The sequence below is a fragment of the Numida meleagris genome, chromosome 3, assembly GCF_002078875.1.
Source record: "Numida meleagris isolate 19003 breed g44 Domestic line chromosome 3, NumMel1.0, whole genome shotgun sequence".
Taxonomy (NCBI): Eukaryota; Metazoa; Chordata; class Aves; order Galliformes; family Numididae; genus Numida; species Numida meleagris.
Window position 1 is genome coordinate 32,172,495 of NC_034411.1, and position 21,009 is coordinate 32,193,503.

The 21,009-nt window shown below is 36.0% G+C and overlaps 1 protein-coding gene across 1 annotated transcript in view; it reads left to right on the plus strand.

The window, feature by feature from the left end:
• The window catches only part of STRN (striatin), a 53,823-nt gene that overhangs the window by 24,229 nt on the left and 8,585 nt on the right, over positions 1-21,009 (plus strand). The window contains exons 7-18 of the mRNA XM_021390431.1: positions 1,010-1,145; positions 3,466-3,576; positions 5,821-5,907; positions 6,482-6,625; positions 8,944-9,080; positions 11,760-11,935; positions 12,941-12,988; positions 13,586-13,707; positions 14,532-14,699; positions 17,578-17,718; positions 19,437-19,544; positions 20,860-20,946. Of these exons, the coding sequence (XP_021246106.1) occupies positions 1,010-1,145; positions 3,466-3,576; positions 5,821-5,907; positions 6,482-6,625; positions 8,944-9,080; positions 11,760-11,935; positions 12,941-12,988; positions 13,586-13,707; positions 14,532-14,699; positions 17,578-17,718; positions 19,437-19,544; positions 20,860-20,946 (1,465 nt within the window). The remainder of the gene's footprint in view (positions 1-1,009; positions 1,146-3,465; positions 3,577-5,820; positions 5,908-6,481; positions 6,626-8,943; positions 9,081-11,759; positions 11,936-12,940; positions 12,989-13,585; positions 13,708-14,531; positions 14,700-17,577; positions 17,719-19,436; positions 19,545-20,859; positions 20,947-21,009) is intronic.

A 21,009-nucleotide genomic window follows, 5' to 3' on the forward strand; every position in this document is an offset into this window, starting at 1 on the left:
GACACCTCTGTAGTATAATGTATAATATAGTATGTTCACTAAGCCTGCCAAGGGTATGAAGCTTTTTGAACAAATTGGTTCATTGTAATTAGAGAAAATAGCCATTCATCCTCATGAACTATGAGGTGTTGTCCTAGGTACTGAACTATTTTCACATGGACTTACAGCAAGGTTCCAAGTCAAAGTACCATGATTAATGTAATTTTTCTTTTTCTACAGAAATAATTTTTTTGCTACTTATTTCAAAATTGTCGCTTTGCCTGTTAATGAAATAACTTCAAAGCAGCTAGTTCATTTTGAGTATTGAAGGAAAAGTAAATTTATTACAAAAAGCATACTGTGAGGTCTTTTGTTAAAACATGTATTTTTTTTTCCAGTTACCAAATTTACTTTAGAATTAGATTATGGAAATGCAGTTTAAACATGAAAGTACTGTGTATAAATAACTGTAATATCTGAGGAGATGTTTAGGATGGAATGATTTTTGCCAAACCTAAGAAGATTAGCACTTTCTGTTGGTATTTTTCTAGACTAGTCTTTTGGTCCGTAAGTAGAGTGATTTCAGAGGTGAGTTAGGTTATTTGCAGAATAGGAGAGCCAATTCGGCTTTGCTATAAGTACTTCCTATGGCATCGTGTTGGTTTTTTTTTGTTCTTTATGTGTTTAGGTTGATTTTCCTTTTTTTTTTTTTTTTTTTTTACCTCTATCAAAAGAAAGTTTGTACTTTTCTGGTATTAAAAAGAGTGGTAGTCATATAGGTCATTGTAGATTCATTACCAAGTGATTGAATATTGATGGTTACAGGAAGTAAATGTACAGGTGATTTTCATTTTTACTTTGAAATTTGAAGGAAACTTTTATGTTAATTTTAGATTTATTTCTTAAAGAGTACTTTCTTGCTGCTTCTTAAATTTCTTCTTAGAATTTTGTATGGAAGACAGGACAGTACTGCTAGATATAAAAATCATGTCATTTAATTCAGTTTTTTCTTTCCTTCCTCATCTTTCAGATTGTAAGGAAAAGAGTGCTGTCTGACAGTAGTGAAGACAGAGATACAGAAGAAGCTTTGAAGGAATTTGACTTTTTGGTTACCTCAGATGAAGGTGATGGGGAGTCGAGAAGTTCAGGAGATGGAACAGACTGGGGTAAGGAAATGCAATGGAATGTATCAGGAGAAAGAAAATGCACTAAGAATATATTGTGATTGGTTGACTGTGATCTCTGTCATAATTAGAGCACCTTTTGAATGTTCATATAGTAAATCCCTTCATTGCCAGATTGAGATTCTTGTGACATGATATTCTCATTTTTGTTTATACTGCTTTTATGTGAGGGTTCTTGGAAGTTTTTTGTGTCTTTTCTTTTTTTAGTTATAGGGCAGATAGAACTTCAATTCAATGAATGGAATCTCAGTGTGATTTTCCCAGTGCCCCTTTCTAATGAAGGACTCTGATAAAAATGTATTTTACAATTCCAAGCATTCTTTGTTTTCTCCATCTTTGACACAGAAAGTAATGCATTTCAACGAACTGAGCTAGTTGAAATCTATATATTAGCAATTTGGAAAAAATGTTCTATTCTGTTTCTCACATTTTCTGTTACAAGTTATTAAAAGTGTATGTCTTCAAGCCCCCCAGTAATGAAGTAAAATTTGACTAACTGTTCTCTGTGTCCTTGAAGTTCATGTCCTTCAACCAAAAATGCCAGGATCCACTTTAACTTGCAACACTTATTCCACATAAACCCACTGCTCAGGGAAGGGAAGAAGGAAGAGAACTGACTGAATGTTTTTTTGAGCAGTTGTTTCCTCCTTAAGCTTTTCTGTAAAGTTTTACACATTAATGGGGACAGATTGGAGCTATGGAACATGAATGGGAGATAATTAATTTTTATAACGGCACTGAAACATTGACAAAAACCGACTGTGGCAGCAGTGGCTCTCACATGAGCTAGCAATTCTGAGATTCTGTGTTTCAATGAAGTTATTAGCTCATAGTTGGACTCCAGATTACTGTTCAGTAGTAGGTAGCCTCTTTGCTGAGAGAGTACATCTCAATATTTTTAGATACAGAAGTCACCATTCTGATCATCAAGCAAATTTAGGAATGTTGCTCTTTTTCTATCATAAATTGTTTTGTTAAGTTGTTCTGATGCTTCTTCTCTCCAATGCTGAAAGTATCTATCCACTTATGCTTGAAAACTGTACCTACTGCTTGTGTCACTGAAAAGCTAGTATGCCAACAGGAGCTTTTTTGTTCTCAAATTCACACCTTGAGTTTATTTTTACTTTCATTGATGACTGCTGAGTAAAAAAATGAGCAAAAATCTAACATTATAAAGAAATTGTCATTGAAAATAGTTCAATTTCTAGAAGTGTTTGGAGGTTTTCTTTGAGTTACAGGCATTCATGTTTTTCAGTTATTTATATTTCACAGTCTGTCTTTCATAATAATGACATATAGGAATAAGCTTCTTTAAGGAGCTGCCTTTATGAATCACTTATGTTAATTTCACATAAAAGAAACCGTTAAATGTAGCATAAAGCACCAATATTGTGTATTTAGAATAGAAGCAAACATAGGAAGTCCGTTCTTCATTTTCTGTCATAAACCTCACCGATCAGTTGTAGTAATCTGTAAAATGTGTTTAAAGCTTCTCAGGAGCATTCAGCTGATTTTTAAACTAAGCACATTATAGCACTTGCACAGTAGTTTGAGATCTGCTTGTAAAGTTGAACAGAACCTGTGGGACATGTAGGAATTATCCAGGGACAGACTATAGAAAATAAATTTTTTAAGTAGTTTTCTGGAAAAAGCAATTTGGAAGAGATATTTAAAAAAAAAAAAAGTGGGATTTTATTCATCATTAGGTATTGAAATGTTTCTGTAGCTTTTTCTAAGACTAATAACTCAGGCCTTCTCCTTTTTGTGAAATTTTGTAGCTTCTTCAGTGCTTCTTCAGGATTTTATTCAATGCTTGGTGATGTGTATACTATGTTCCAAAAAGATTTAGATGGGCTGCTGCTTTGTGCAAATAACAAGGTATCACAGAGACAGTGAAATAAAAATTTGAAACATAGTGACACAAAATCTGAGTTGTAAAGTTAGGGTGAACATATCTTTAGTGTAACTTTTCCTTCTAAGCGTAATAGCTCTTTCCTTGGAGGAAAGGAAAAGCTGAAAAGTACGTCCTGGTGTATTGTAAAGTAAATGTTGCTTACATTTTATGAACAGCTGTGTATCTGGTTATAGAAATTAAGCATGTAAAATTTTATCTCAATTTCTTGTAAAGAAAACTGAGCAAATACAGGTGGAATGGGAGTAGCAGTTTCATAGCTTTCACGAGCTTGGTACAACTTCTGTCTGTCTGAAATAAGACAAATACAGCAGCTGTTACCTCCTTCAGTTGGAGATCACTTGGTGACATTACTGAAAAAGGATGTTTCATTTGTTTCACTTTGTTTAGAAAAGGAAGACCAGTGTCTCATGCCTGAAGCCTGGAATGTCGACCAGGGAGTAATAACCAAACTCAAGGAACAATACAAAAAGGAGCGCAAGGGGAAAAAGGGGGTGAAGAGTAAGTGGAAAACATTGCACTTTAAAATCATAAATCCCACATCTTTCACACCCTTAATTCTATCTCTCTCTCAATGTTTTCCTAAAATTACTTACTCTGTTACTTTGCTGCTCCTGACTGCTTTCCTGTTCACCAGTTCCCAGGGGTTGAAATTAATGATAGTCAATCAAGTTACCTGATAAGTAGTTGGTTTAGATGCAGTTTCTTCCAAACAGGTGTTGTATTAAATACAATTCTTGCAGAAATGTAAATTATAAAATGCATTGTTTTAGTACTTCAATATAGAAAATTTCAGAACCTTTTCTTAGCTGAAAACATTCCAGTTTCACAGGAAGACTTAAAGTCTGTTATGCAAATTGAGCAGCCAAACAGAAGCTGTCTTGAGTATCATTTAGATGACAGAGGAAGAAAACAGGTTAATTTCTACCCCTGTTTATACTTAACATTCACAACATGAAAGTCATGCTGTCATCGTAATTTGTTCTGCAGGGCTCGAAATAGGAAGCTACTCTAACCATCCGTTTATTTGTAAATCACGTGATTTATTGACTTTCTTTTGTTGGACTAATCTTTAAAAACGTTGGGTACTTTTATCCAAACAAAAAACTGTGATCAGTATCTGAAATACAGTTTCTAGCCCTGTATTATAATTATTTTGTTCCCTTTCTTGACATGCAAATCCATTGTGTAAAACAATGTTTTTCTTGAGTAAGAATTGAAACATTTTGAACTCAGACGAAGTGTTTAAGATGAAACACTGTATTCATAGCTTTATTTCAAACATCTAACCGTGCTGAGAATTCATGTGCAAATGATGTAAATTAGTAATACTGCATGTAGTCCAGTAAGAAATGAGAGGGATTTCTCTCTTTGTGGGAAGATGCTTATTAATCCCAGTGATACTTTCACTTCCAAAAAGACACGCGTAATGATACGAAAGGTGTCAGATCCTCTCATCTCTGTTAGAGGCTGACTGGTGGTAGATTTTGTATTTATGTGATGAGCTACCTATTGTTCTGCAGTTGGTTATGTTGCTGAAATAGATCAGTCTTAAACAAATACACAGGATAAACTTTTTAAAGTAAATCATTACCATACTTCAACATTCTCAGATGATATTTCTGTCATCTTTGGAATCGTTTGTGTTACTGAAATTTGCAAGTCTAGCAAGAAGTTGAGTTGGACAACCAAGGTGTTTGTGATTCATGAAATTGTTTCTAAATTTCTTTATTGTTAAGATAGAGACGGCATACCAGTATGTGACTTCAGTAGAATTGGTATTTTTAACTTGTCTGTTACTTTGAAAGTACACAGATGTGTTATATTATGTCAGAGGGAATAATTGTAGGGTTAATCTAACATAAATGATTTAATCAAGTGATTGAAGTTATATTCTTGAACAACTCTTGAATACTATTTCTTTTTGGTAACAGAACTTAAATTTAACTACATACAGATGTAGATATTTTTGGAAATTTTTCTATACCTTTATGAGAAAAATTTCTGATGTATGGCAGTGCTTGGTCATCCAGTGTTCCTTCATAAAGAAAACTACTCAGTACATTTATAGTATCTTTTGGATTGATTTAATTGATTTGATCTTGGGAGACCAAATGGTTTACTGCAGAACAGAAATTAAGCATCTTTCCATGGACAAACCATAGGTGGATAGGCATCAATGCAGAAAAACTGGAAAGTCACAGTCATTTCTCTGTTATTTGTTACATTGCATGTGGTGAAGAAGAATGTGAGGAAGGAAGTCTGGGGAAGAAGAAGGGACTAAATATCTTGACATTAAATTGTAAAAGGAAACCAACAAATCAACAAAAAAGCTTGTTACTATAACTTTAGTCTCATCATAAATCATGTTTAAATGGTGGACTGCTACCAAGTATAATATTGTTTTTATAAATCAAATACTGTGGTGAAGCAATCTTGCAAAATCCTACTTGCTGTTACCTCAATCAGATAATATTTTTGTGACTGATGAGTTAAACACAATTTAGTCAAATTAACTATCTTTATGGTTAGGGTGGACAAAGTAGAGTTTGCAATTACATTAGTAAACTTATGATTTTGCAAGGCTGTAGTAAACACTCCTGTGAAGTAATAAGAGCATACGTATATTCAAGTACACTTCTGTGTTAAAACTGCTTGAAAATAGCTGTATTATTACTGGTCTAGGAAAAAACATAATGGACTATGGGTAAGACATTTTCCCATTCTTAATTAAACTTACAACAGGAAAAACTACCGAAGATATGTTTCAGCCTCAATCCTATATAAAACAGTCAAAACAGGGATGTGGGAAAATGATGGAGCAAAGCACAGGTAAGTGTCAAGAAGGGCATGGGTCTTCACCATATATAGCTTCAGGAAGTAGGCCAGTGAATCCAGTTGTATTAATATTTTAATGTAGTTATATTTTTTTTAGATGGTATAGTTCCACAATCCTACACTACTGCACAAATAAATTGAAAATAATCATCTTATCATAAGCATATGTTGCACAAAGTACCTGATGCACAAATATCGAAATATTCACAAATGCTATCAATTGCTTTGGAAAAGTAAATACTCTAATATAATCACTGTTGCTGTGATTCAGTTGGAGGCATTCTTCATCATTCCATGCAATTGGCAGTATGAATGTATAAATGTGGGGAAAGTTGTGCGTTCACGATTCTTGGTTGCTTCTACCACTTTCCTTTCAATAAATTCATTTCACGCTGGTTCATTAGTTTTTACTGCAAATAGGTGCTCATTTTTTTGAGTGTGTGATAACATCTTAATGCAAGGTAGGATCTTTTCTTGCATGTGCTGCTGTACTGTATCTGATATAATAAGTAACACTGTTATGAATTATCAGTAAACTATTGTTTGTTTGTTTGTTCTTTCTGGTTAGGGCCCAACAGGTCAAAGCTGCAAGACATGCTTGCAAACTTGAGAGATGTTGATGATCTCCCTTCATTACAGCCATCTGTTGCACCTTCTTCCAGGCCCAGTAGCTCAAGGCTCATTGAACATGAGATAAACAGGACAGATGAAGGTAAGTATTAAAAATGTGCCTACACTTTTGTAAAGGGTAGGTGTTTATAGTTAGTTTTGCTTCAAGAGTATCCTCTAAGCTGCTCCAAATACTGAATCACAATCACAAATACTGATTCAGTATTATGAGTTCTGTCTAAATGAAATAAAGTACTCCTTCCCTCCAGTTATTATTAGGAAGGTAAAGACACCAACTTAAGTAAAACCCTGGTTGAATACTTTTCAACATGGTGAAAAAACTTACTTGCCATTTGGTGGCTTGTAATATGAGGTTCTTAAGTTACTTGCCTGTATGGAAAGCCATGCATCTTTGCGGCATAGCATGTGATTTCTTTCATTAATATTACCTGATAAGTTGCTGAATCATGTATTTGATTCAACATTTGAATTGCTGTAATGTGCAGCATAATAAATATATTAGGATGTACTGTAAAAGACCATATCTTGCTATTTATTTAGATGGTAAATACGTCTTTAAAAAATGAGAAAAACATGGTGTTGGCTTAGCAATCTTCCAGTGAGTGTGAAAATGCAAATTTGCCAAAGTATGATTAAGATCCATAAAGAGCCCTGGTGTGTGGCATAGTTACTGAAGATCTCAGTAATTCAGTTTCCTACATGCTTGCTGATTTTTTTTTTTATGAAAGAAGAGGGCAACTTAGCAACACTTTGAGAAGTGTAGGAATTTTTTGATGAACGCTTCCTTTCCAACTTTTCTCACATGTACTGAGAGCCATATTAGCAAAACTCTATTTTCATGATTTTCTTTCAGGATTGTGTTTTTAATTCAGAGACTCAGGCTGTGATGAAAACATCAATTAGGACTATTAGTTGACTGTTATTAGTCTGAGTTTGGTTTTGCAAGCTACTAGTTGCATATTCCGTTGTAAATCTGAGACCTGTTGATATTTTTGGCATACACTTGTTTTTTTAATTGTAGTAATTTTCCAAATTTGACATTCTGTATGCATTGGGTATTGAGTGGAATATTACATTGTAGAGAGAATGAAGACAACAAAAGTTTAGACCTTTTAGAAGAATATAAGAGGTGCTTTTAATTAAAAGGTAGTATCTAATAGTCTTAATCAAACAGCAGAGCTGAAGGGCTTTTATTTCTTTTTAAAAAGTCATAGAAATCAAACAGGACTCTTCATAGAGGTATGGAGTGGAATGGAAAGGTCAGGAAGAATGGCTTAGTTATGCTGAATGGTCTGGAGGGGAATTGAATAGCATCTGTACCTGATGCCTTCAGGCAAGGGGGAAGCAGCCTGAAGAAATCAAACTGTTCACTGTAAACCATAGTTTGTTCAGTTTTAACTTAGTGTTGATGCTGCTAGGCTAAATAAGATGCTGAGAATGAGATGGTGTTTATTTTTCTCTCCCTGATAGCAACAGTATTTGCCAAAGTTTGTGTTTACGATGGAACTAAAAGAGTAGTAGAGGGGTTGGGAAGTAATTTACTGCAAAACCCTTGTAAGTTGACTCATACAGTGTGCAACATTGAGTAAAGTCTGTCAAGTCTGGAAGATAGCACCTTTTTATTTACTCAGTCTTCCTTTCGTGATACATAGTTTTGGAGAGTTGTTGTAGGTAGAAGCTGGTTAAGGGCCAGCTTCTTTCTGCTTGTAGTGCTTGATGCAGAGCCTTATGTGACATATATGTGAACTGCACACATAGCCTTTTATCCTTCCATTTCTGGTGAATCTGCCTATGGATATGTTTGTGATATGGTGAATGGAGAGCTTATAGGCATGCTCTTGCAGCTGCAAATGAGTAAATTTGGGTACTGCTAGCAAAAACATGGAATTCAATGCTAACTAACCTCTTTGGTAGTTGAACTGATTTTACGAATAGCAATGAAGTCTTAGCTTTCAGTCATTGCTAGGTAGTGCTGCATGTAAACAAGCTTCACTATAGATGTGCTTTTGGATATATGTGAATACAGTGTTATGAAGGAAGTCTGGCTGCTTCCGCTAGCTTTTTCTGGCTATATTATTGTTGCTTCTTCAGAGTCTGTTTGAGCTGGGGAAGAGCCTGATCTTTTCTGTGTTACTTTTGCATTATATATGGGTGAATGATAGCATAGTCTTTCCTGTTGTGGTTAATTACACTTAGTGTCTTGAGCATATACACTTTGACTGTAAGTATTATGCTCAGAGGATATAATTTATTGGTAAGTACAGCGGCATTTTATATTTTTTTGCACTTGGCTACTTAGTATTCTGAAAATGGAAAATGTGTTTTATAAATCAGCATTGCATAAGCCTGTGTTTCAGGGTTTGTTTTGTGTTTTTTTGTTTTGTTTTATTTTTCTTGCAGTGGAAGCTTTAACATTCCCTCCTTCTTCAGGGAAATCTTTCATTATGGGAACAGATGAAAACCTTGAAAATGAGCTGGGTCTTGGAGAACTGGCTGGCCTCACAGTAGCCAATGAGGCAGATTCGCTGACTTACGATGTAAGTGGTTGTTAATGGGATCTCAGAGTCTTGTTGTCTCTACTTGATGAAGGCATATGCAAGTTATATGTGTGTAGATTCTGCAGAAAACCTTTTCCTGCTAAAATTATGCTGCCGAAGGATGTCACAAATTTTTACTTGAAATATCTTTTTCCCATACACAGCAGACTTCATTCTCGCCATGCAAGCCCTTATCCTAACCCTTTCATGCTTACATGCCCTTACAAGTAAAGAAAATTATGGCTTGGGAAATTTGGGTTGGTCATTAGGGAAAAAGTATTATGTAGGAGTTGCCCATAGAAACTGTGGAATCTTAGTCCTTGCAGATGTTTAAAACTTGGGTAGGGAGAGGTTTGGCTGATATTATCTGATGCGGGCAGTAGTCTCATTTCAAATGGCAGGCCGCACCAGAGACTTTCAGTGGGCAGTTGTGGACACGACTTCTGTGGCTTTGTGTGTACTATATGGCTTCCTTTTCTTTCACTTCTATGAGAAAATTATTTTAAAATTACACTTATATGCAATTTTGTCTATATTTCTGATTTCTTGGAAAAAGATGCTCCAGGTATTACTTTAATAGTCACCTTTGTAATCTGTCAACTTTAGATTAGTCTTGCTGTTGCATTACCTGGCTCTCTTAAGGTTGAATCATAGAATGGTTTGGGTTGGAAGGAACCTTTAAGATCATATAGTTCCAACCCCCCTGCTATAGGCAGGGACTCCTTCCTCTAGACCAGGTTGCTCAAAACTCCATCCAGCCTGGCCTTGAACACTTCCACAAAGGGGGCATCCACAACCTTGCTGGGCAACCTGTTCCAGTGTCTTACCACTTTCACAGTAAAGAATTTCCTCCTAATATCTAGTCTAAATCTACCCTCTTTCAGTTTAAAACCATTTCCCCTTGTCCTGTCACTACATGCCCTTATAAGAAGTCTCTCCCCAGCTTTCCTGTAGGCCCCCTTCAGGTACTGACAGGCTACTATAAGGTCTCCTTGGAGCCTTCTCTTCTCCAGGCTGAAGAGCCCCAGCTCTCTCAGCCTGTCCTCATAGTGGAGGTGCTCCAGCCCTCTGATAATCTTCGTGGCCCTCCTCTGGACACACTCCAGCAGCTGGAGTTCTATCATATTGAACTATTTTGGAAGAACATCTTCGAATGAATGAGAAACAAACTGTGAATACTCTTGTCAGTACTGGCATGTCTTGTTAGGCAGTCTGGAGTGTCTGTGGATTTGACAGATGTGGCACAGGACCTGTGCATCTGGTATGGCACCTGGAGGTCAGGTTCAGTTCCCTCTGCCACCTAAATAGGTGCTAGATGCTTGTCTTCAGGCAGATGAATTCTACTCCAGTTAAGGTACTCTGTATGTGTTGTACCCTTTTTGCTGAGACTCTTGGCCAATCTCCAGGAAATCTGACAGCGCTGCTAACTTTGCAGTCCTGCCCCGTCCTTGCACCAGCTCCAGCATTTGTCTGTTCCCTCACTGAGCCAACTGAGCTCAGCAGACTGGCAAAGAAGCTGAGAAGTCTCATTGAGCAGACAGTACGTAATTACTAAGAAATATGATGAGACTAAACCTGCTGTTCGCTATGCCTCCTTTCTCATTTAAAATCTGTAGAACTTCCTCAGTGAAACATAGTTAATAAATCCAAAAACAACATTCAAAAGAAAAACAAAATAACTCTTGTTCTTAAACCTATTTTTTGTTCACATTCTAGAATAAAATGTAGATTATCAAAGTCAAGATAGTTATCTCTTTATAGAAGTTAATGAAACTTAATTGTTTGGAATTTTCCATAGCTTTCAGTATAGTGAAATTATTCGTATCTTAAACGTGGTAGTTTACGTCAATGTTTTATTAATTGATTGTTTGCAGTGATTATAGCAGGGTAAATTTAACTGTGGCAGTCTTGATTGACAAAGTCGTAGAAGTCCTCTTGGGATTTTACAGTATCTGTTCAGAGGAGCAACGCTGAAGTAACCATTATTTTTTAGGGCTTTCTTTTTGGATCTATGTAAAACGCATTAGTTGCCAAGTAGTTATCTCTGTGTATACGATATCTTAGTGCTTGCTAGTTATGTTCTTAGTACATAGCCAAGACTTTTTTTTGCCTTTTTTTAATGTTTGTTTTCTGGCAAGATCAACTTGTCTTGTATTATCACAGAACTTATATTGCATTAAGTGAATAGGTTAGATTGTGTTCCTTTCTGTACTGCTAAGACATTTCTCCATTTCTGTTAGATCTTTATTTGATAGATAATATGTCAGTGGTACTTCAGATATTCAGGCACAACAGCTTGCTTGATTCAAACTCAGTGTTAATGAATGAGCCAGGGGGTACATCAGCTTTTGAATACCAAAGTTTATAACAGTATTGGTCAGAAAGGTACTTTACAGCTTTTAAATTGTGCAACCTAGTAGACATGTGAAGTATTTCAGATTTGTACAGAATGCATTGCTGCAGAGATAGACTTGTTGCCTTTGTGGAGTACCTCTACCTTCATACTCGTTTTGAGTAGTCTGATGAGTTTTAAGTGGACTGTTACTTGAGAACAGGTTGTTAAGAAAAATAGGTAGGGTAATTTGACATCTTCTGAAAATGCCAAACTAAGGTTCTGATTTCTTTTCCTTATATTTTGTCGATTAATTACAATTGTGCCCTTTTTATTATTATTATTAGATAGGAAACAATACAGATGCACTGAGAAAGACTTGGAACCCCAAATTCACATTAAGAAGCCACTTTGATGGAATAAGAGGTTTAGCTTTCCATCCGGTTGAACCAGTGCTAATAACAGCTTCAGAGGACCATACATTAAAAATGTGGAATTTACAAAAAACAGCCCCAGCAAAAAAGTAAGATTTTTTTTTTCTTTACTTCCTTAAAGTATTTTATTTAGACAAGTAAAATTGTAGATATGGCTTCATCTGGTGGTCCTTGGGAGTTAATGGGAATTGTACCTTAAGTACCAAAACAAACTCTTAGAGAATTATGGAGACTTTTAGAGAGTACCAGAAGAAATCCATGCATGTTCATGAGTTCATTTTATTTTTGAAAATGAAAAACTGTTTCCTTTTTTAAATACATATATTTTGTGTGTAGACTAAAATGGGAAGTTAATTTACTGGTAAAAATATTTGGATGTGGTTTGTTAGTGTTCTTGCATCTATATATAAGTATATAAACGTACATACCTATATATAAAAAGTAAATGTATACTCACATGCATATATACATATGTACAGAATTAAACATAGCGATGTTGCTAGCTTCATGTGTACAGTGTTTCCTTCGTGTTGGTAGGGATGTGAGGAAGCAAATTCATAACAAGGCTAACACAGTGAAGGGAATGCATCATACCTTTTATGAAGACTGGACAATGCCTGTGGTCTTCCCGAAGTCTGTAATTAAAAAACAAAAACAAAAAACAAAAACAAAAACCAACATCTGATTGATAAAGTCCTGAGCAGCAGTTTAAGTGATTTGTAACTGTGTTAGAGCTTTGGTGTAGAAACAATGTGTTGCAAGCCCCTTCCCTTGGGTAGGGATTTGGAACAATTAAGGAAATATTCAATCTGATACTGATAGCCCTCTACTCCTTCCCCACCACTGATGTACCTTCTGCTTTGATTGGTGTGTGAGACTTCCTGAACTTTCTAACTTTGAAGGTCTGTAAATCAGACAAGCAAACAAAAATCCTATCATATTTTGAAAGGATGGAAAGAATTACTAGATATACAACTTCCTGTCTCTGCATGATTTTTTGTAGGGGAGATTTTGAAAGAGGTAGTGGTAGTGCATTTCTGTAAAGCATCATGTAAAGTCATACGTTTGTTAACGTTTTCTTGTACCTCATTTAGGAGTGCTTCTCTTGATGTAGAGCCAATATATACCTTCAGAGCACATAGGTGAGTACTTGCTAAGAACACTGTCTTATTTGAGAAATGTAAGATTTTTAAACAGACACAAAAATTGTTAAAGTAATTTCCACCATGCCAACTACTGATTCCATGCAGTACTTTTATTCCCATGTTATTTTAAATACCTGCTTATTTTCAAATGTTTTTGTCTGGTGCTGGGTACGCTACCATTTTTAAAACAGAAAGCTATAAATTATGCAGTTCAAATTCAACTAGGTTTTCTTGTCAGATATGTGTATACGTAGAATGAAGCTGTGTCCAATGAATTAAAATCTACTGAATTGTTTTCATGGAGAAACCTTCAATTTTTAAAAAGTAAAAAAAAAACAAATGAAAATAATAAAACCTACCATTTCAAAATGTGAAATGTCTGAATTTTTCTGACTGTAATTAAATTACCAAATATTGTGGAGATATTCTTGTAGCAAGCAATTAAGCGTATGATCTGAGAATGCAGAACTTCCACTGCAACCAGTTCAGCAAATTAATTGTATTTAACAGGAAAATTTGAAGATTCATTTGACAATATTTATCACTTAATTAAAATGTTAATAGTCAACTTTTGGGGGGTGTGGTTTCTTCCAGTGGACCAGTGCTTTGTGTGGTGATGAGCAGTAATGGTGAGCAGTGTTACAGTGGGGGAACTGATGGCCTCATCCATGGCTGGAATACAACCAATCCAAACATCGACCCCTATGACTCTTATGGTATGTTGTTGTCGGAGACCAACAAAAGGACACATTTAGTGACACTAATGTTATGTAGCTAAAATAGTAAAATTTGTAGGTAGTATTTCTTGGAAAAATTAAAAGAGAAGATTGAACGTTTACTCTAGTTAAAGTAAATTTTTGTTCTAATGCTGATGTTGGTTGATGAGGAGATGGAATTTGTCATTTTCTTAAAAAGGGCCTCGATCTCATTACAGTTCTAGCAAACAGCTAGGCTGAAAAAGTACGGGACCAAACTTCGTACGTGACAAGGACAGGAAATGTATATATAAATGTTCTTTTCTTTGACAAATCTATGTTGTTGAGATAAAGAGGTTGTGGAGTCTCAGACCAAAGCTGTTAATATTATCTTCAAACTGTTAAAAAGGCATATTTCAGTAAAGTGTATGAGCTATAAACAGACCTCAGCCTTGTGTCTGTTTTAAAATGTTCTTCACATCTCATAGCATCAGAGATGATTGTCCTCAAAGCTATCTTTTGGAAAAAAGACTAACATGCCATCAGTGGCTCCTTGAGAGTGAGTTTTAAAATCAAAATCTGTTTTGTTATCTTTAATACCATCTCTTCTGCTGAAACTTTGTTTTATTCCATTAATTACAAACTGGGAAACTGAATGCCACTTACACTTATAAAATTAAAGAAGAATAATAGAATTGAGACTATTATACTGATAAGACCAGGTTGTCTTGGCTTTTGTTTTTATTTTTATGGACTAGTTTGTTAAGGCTTCTCCATAAGCACAGACCAAGATAAAACTATTCACTTAATTCAGTTTTTGTTTTTCACTTGTCTTTTGTTCACAGATCCTTCTGTTTTGAGAGGTGCTTTTGTAGGCCATACAGATGCAGTGTGGGGTCTGGTTTACAGTGGCACACACCAGCGTTTGCTGTCCTGTTCAGCAGACGGCACTGTACGTTTATGGAAAGCTACAGAAGTTGCTCCAGCTCTCAGTGTATTTAATGATAATCAAGGTACAGAATTTTAAGTACATTAGCATAACTGTTCAGACTGCCATATTTTTTGCTACTGACTAGAAATCTTTCTTGTTTGTTTACTGGATTTCAGACTGTTCTGATTGCTTAGAAGAGTAGTAAATTTTGAATTTTGACACCAGCTAATATTGACATCTACACACAGGGGGACAGTCACACATATCTAAAAACTAACTGTTGCAGGTTACCTGCTGATATTACTGGAACCTTAGAGTATAATATATCTGTTCCATAGTTCAAACTGAGTTTCCATTAGGCTCTTGCTTCTGGTTTGTCAAGAATAAAAAGCCCTTTCTTACCCTCAGGGAGGTTTGAAATAGTCAGTGCTTAGGTCCGGCTCAGTGTCCTAGTACCTTTCCAGGTGAGGTTCCTTGTGCCTCTGACAGAGACTGCGACTGAATTTCTGAATTTTTGCATTAAATAAAAAGCAATAAACTCATCATCCTAAATGCTGCTAGTTGAAAAAATTTAGTCCTTAGGATTCAGTTACTGAAAAGTAATGCACATACCAAAGTTTTGTTGTTTAAAGCCTAACTTCTTGAAGTTGCTGTTTCAGTAATTGCTCTCAAGTATCCACTTGTCATCTTAAGAACTATCAACTTAGAGCTGATAGTTCTAAAGGCAACCCATGAACCGAGGCTGTTTCTTGGTTCTTCAGAGCAACTTCAAGGTAAAATGAACTTTGATGTAATTAATGGATTTTCTGAATCGTGATATAAAGTCAATCAGATGTCTCACTACTTGTAAGTTAAATAGGTGAAGCAAAATATGAATGTGTCTTGTAGTTCAGTTTTGGCAGAGCTGTTTTTCCAAAGGTCAGCAGGGTTCTATCAGAATCATGGTTAATTTGTGGCCAGCTTGCCTGCCTTTCTGCTTTGAAGAGTGTCAGGAAGACTTTTTGAAATTTACTATTTTTTTTTAATATTTGGAATTATTAAATTAATATAGACAAGGGGAGGAGAAGGGACTAATCTTGCCTCATGGAGTTGATCTGTTTTTTTTTTAATGTTTCAAACTGGAATAAAATTCAGGTGAAAATTCAAAGGTCCTCCTTTGAATGAGTTTTGATAATGAGTTTTCCTTATTGCCTATTGAGAAACTTGAACAAACTCTTAAAATTTGCAGCAGTCAGCTCTCAAATCCTTTATATTAATCTTTGCAGGTTTACCAGGAAGCTGCAGATAAGGAGGCGTTACGGTGGTAGAAAAGGTCAATTCAAACAGGTTTCCTTTTCACACCCGTCCTTTTTGACTTTAGTGTGGTATCTGTAGATACTTTCCAGCGTTCCTGAGTACACAGGTTGTGTGTGCAAGTAAGGTGTTTTTCCCATGAGTCTTTAGAGAGGTGACGGTATTCTTGCTTTATCTGGATCCATGGATCCAGCAAACATGTTTGCTGATTACACTAAGCTGTGTGGTGTGTGGTTGACATGCTGGTGGTAAGGATGGGATGCTACTTGGAGAGACCTGGACAGGCTTGAGAGGAAGGCTTGTATGAACCTCGTGAAGTTCAACAAGGCCAAATGCAAGGTGCTGCACCTTGCAACCCAGAAGGCCAACTGCATCCTGGGCTGCATCAAAAGAGGGGCAACCAGCAGGATGAGAGAGGTGATTGTCCCCCTCTGGTCTGCTCTTGTGAGACTCCACCTGTAGTACTGTGTCCAGCTCTGAGGCCCCAGCATTAAGAAGGACATGGATCTGTTGGGTCATCTACAAGAATGATCAGAGGGCTGTGCAGAGCCTTTCCTAGGAAGACAGGCTGAAATAGTTGGGGTTATTCAGCCTGAAGAGAGGGCTCTGGAGAGACGTTATAGCAGCCTTCCATTTCCTAAAGGGGGCCTACAGAAAAGCTGGAGAGAGGGTCTATTTGTCAGGAAGTGTAGTGATAGGACAAGGGATAGTGTCTTGAAACTGAAAGAGGGTAGATATAGGTTAGACGTAAGGAAGAAATTATTAGCTGTGAGAGCGGTGAGGCTCTCAAATGGGTTGACCAGAGAAGCTGTGGATGTCCCATCCCTGGAAGTGTTCAAGGCCAGGCTGACTGGGGCCCTGGGCAACTTCATCTATTAGAAGGTGTACCTGCCCCTGGGAGAGGGGTTGGAACTGGATGGTCTTTAAGGTCCCTTCCAACCTAAACCAGTTTATGATTTTACCTCTTCCTCCTCCCCCTCCTGACATCTATTGGAAATGGTGTTGTTCTTTCATATAATTGGTAGGGAACAGTACATTTGAGGACAGAAATTTTCTTACACTCAAGCTCTGCTGATCTGGCCTTCTGTCCTGTAGTGTTCAGATAGTCACAGTGTAAAGTCATTTGATATATAATAGGCAGGATGGAAAAAGTTATGTAATGTGAGGTTTTTAATGTACTTATGTAACTTTCCATGCTGATAGTTTCAGTGTATAAAATTTACATTTGGAAAGCTTTGGGGTTTTTTTAAGCTCTGAAGTTGTTCAATTTAATAACAAAGTCATCTGTCATGTAAATGATTTTTCCACTTTGATATTATGTCCCTGCACTGAAGGTTTGGCTGAAATTTTTGCTTGTGTTTAAAGGAAGAAAAGGGGCAGGGCAGGTGGAACATGTGAGGTTCTTACTTTCCAGCACATTTCAAATTAGATTTCTGTCCAACCTCAGTTCCAGATAGAACATCTCAATAAAGAATGTTGAAATGCATACCAGAAAAACAGGATTAAAGTAGTGATCACTCAAGACCATCTATTTAGATTTTCATAATGTAGATTTAAAAATGTAACGTTTCGTAGTCATGACTCTTTAAATATCAAAGTGCTAGGTGTTCTTTTTCTATTTTTTTACACAATCTGCTTACGAAAATGTTCTCTGCCTTGTTTTCTAGAAATGGGAATCCCTTCCTCAGTAGATCTTGTGAGCAGTGACCCAAGCCTCATGGTAGCATCATTTAACACTGGACACACTAGCATTTTTAACATGGAGACACGACAACGGATTCTTACCTTGGAGCCTGGAGTAGATAATAGTATGTATCCAAAACAGAAAAAAATTGCTTGTTTGAGATAAAATACTGTTAATAGTCTTTTCAGTGTTTCCAGGCATTTAGGCAAACAGTGTATCCTGGTAACTTGCAACATGTATTATGTTAAACATTGTCTTTTAAGATGTAGGAGTAGGTTGTTATTACTGTACTAGAGCAAGAGGCTTTTTAGTAGAAGAGCAAACATAGCTTTGAAAGAAGGTAGAAGAAAGAACTGCAGATATTCTAATTTGTTCTTCAAGGAACAGTAGCAGAAAGAGAAGAATACATTTCCTGAGTTTCTTTTTGATCAGGATTTTCCATTCTCTCTTTAGTCCAAAATTGCAAGTCAGAGATAGTATCAGGCAAATCTCAAGTGGAATTCATGAAAAATTTGTGAATTTGTAGGGCAAGTTCTGTATCTTTCATCAGAGGTATTGGCTTAATTCCTGTTAGGCTTTGCTTGAAGTTTTCACTTAAGGAAATGAGCAGAGCTTCAGTGAAAGAGTATTCACACACTCCTACGCTATGCTTTGGATCATGGCAGTGTTCCCCATCATTAGGAGAGGGACCAGGATGAGCTAAAGCATGAGGATTCGTGTTCGAGTCAAAGTGGTAACCTGACAACTATATAAATGTTCAGTCTTCTTTAAAACTTCAATTTTTTTTTCAGCTGAAACTTTTATGCTAGTGAATGCTACTGTCTGGTTATACTTTTAAAAGGAAGCAAGCCCTTCTTGCCAGTTCATCTCTTTTCAAGAAGTTTAACAAATCTGCCATTTTATAAGAGTTAACAGAAAATCCCACCTCCCTGCTTTGGATTATTACTTTACTGTGGAGGATTCTCCTCACTGTAGTAAAAAACAAATGAACGACTATACAGGAATATTTGTTTTATTTAAAAAAAAAAAAAAGCTCACAGTATGACAAATAGTAGTTTCTGTTTGGTATTTTTAGTTACATAACTGTGCTATAAAAGTTATCTGTATTAAATAATAGAAGAACTAGGCTATAGGAGAATGAGTTATCTGAAATGGCCTACCACCACCACTTAGGGACTCAAAGTCTCGTTGCGCTTGGCAGGTCAATGTCTAGGTTTCTATTAAAAAAAAATGACTCCCCAAAATATCTTTTCTATAATTTTCTAGTTCCTCTGTGTGCGTTTATTTATATAAATATAAAATAGTGATATTTCAGGATTCTTGAATGCTGAGAAAGTGCCTCTCATGTGAATAGCCTACTATTCTTTTCTCCAGTGAGAATTTTAATCACTGTTTATGAAATTATAGTATATGGCTTTTGTTCTGTGGTGGTGAGGAATCCTCTTTACTTTTAAATATTCTTACTTTCATGTCAAGTTTCCTGTCTGCCTGTATGTTACAACGAAAGTTTGACTTGACAAGAGGAGCATTGTGGAGGTGGGGAAATGCAAAAATAGTATTTTCACTTGGTTCTTGATTCCTTATTCTTACCAAAAAAAGGTGAACCTTACTTATTTGTATTTTCATTCATATGTAAGGGAAGGCTAGCATATGCATCTGTGTGTATGTAATTCCAAAAGTATTTTAGAGTAAAACGCATATAAGGTGTTGATTAAGAGAGTTTACATTATATGATAGAATTACATTGCAGATAAAATTGATTACATTTGCATTTTTTAATAGCAATCTTTCAAAGAACGTAGCAATTTACATGTGTTGATATGTACGGTTTTTTTTACCTAGTGGTCAGTACCTCCTGTCAGATAAACAGAGTCATCAGCCATCCAACTCTTCCGATTAGTATAACTGCTCATGAAGACAGACACATCAAATTCTATGACAACAATACAGGTATGCATCTTTTCAGCTGGACCTAGTCACAGTATTTAGCTGTATGACATAAAACACAAGCAGAATTTCATTGTGATTAATGTTATTCACACAAATGCTGAGGAATGTGAAGAACTGGATATTCTCTGAAACAAAAATCTTCTTTTCACTGGCAGAGCCCCAAAATGGCCAGTCTACTTAAAAGTTTATTGGGTTAATGATAAAGAACCTTCATCATTCTGCTAACTCTATTAAAATGCTTTAAACTTAGTGGTTATCAATAATTAACATGGAAGGCAGCTTCTTAATTTTCATGTCCTTATGTTCATTGTGCTTGTTTTGAGTTGTTTTGATCTGAGGGCAGGGAGCCTGGGCACTTCTTTAGTGCTTCTGTGACTTCTACCTAATGATTTGGAGGTAGCAGTTCCCTTGCAGGATATAATTCTCAGTTTGATACACTGTATTTCTCCAAATCTCTCTCTTCTGCAGAACCAGTAGACAATTAGAATACTTTTTTTCAAATCTGTGGTGAGAGTTGCACTAAGCTGTATAATTATAAATTACATCCAGGAAATTTTTGTAGGAATGCTAATGTTAAACTGTCATTCTGATTGTGAACATTGATTATCTTCAGCTTGTGACTTCTCTGCTTCCAGATCATGGAGCCCTAAAAGTTACACTGAGATCTTTTGATATTTTAGTGGATTTTAAGCTAGCTACTCTTCACATGTGTTAAATAAAAAGAGGTCGGAGCACCCAATGGAAGCTGAGAAAAAAGCTGAAAATGCATTATTTGTGTGATGATATAATGCCATAATGTATAGTAGAAGAAATGCTGAGCTTTTCGGTTTTTTCTTTATTATTTTCTGTGACCAAAGGAATACATTTGAGCCATGATTTTATATATTTCACACCAAATAATTAATATTAATAAGCTGTTCTAGAACATCAATTCTCTCTGAGTTGATTAAAATCATTCTGTTGTCTTATTTAGTTTAGATCCATTGCTTATCAGAATACTCCACCCATGTCCTCCTCCCCAGTCATGGTCTTACTGCTGAACTCACTTAAGCCCCTTTGGGGACAAATATTTAATGTGCACAGTGATTGCAGCATCAGGATGGTTTTGCACGCACAAAACAAAGGGCAAACAAAGTTGATGATATTGGTTCTGCAGCTTTATTGAGCCTGTAAACATTAAAAGAGTGGGTTTTATTATAATTTTTGCTGACTCAGTCAAGATAATGTAATTATTAAATGGGCTGTGGTGAGGTTTAAACAGTGAATACAGACAACAGTGAGTTGCAGAAAATGACTTGAATCTTTTCTTTCAAAGGAAAACTGATCCACTCCATGGTAGCTCACTTAGATGCAGTTACAAGTTTAGCTGTCGATCCTAATGGCTTGTACTTGATGTCTGGCAGTAAGTATGCTAAATTTCATTTTCCTTTTCTCATAGTGGTAGCAAACGTGAGAATTATAAAGA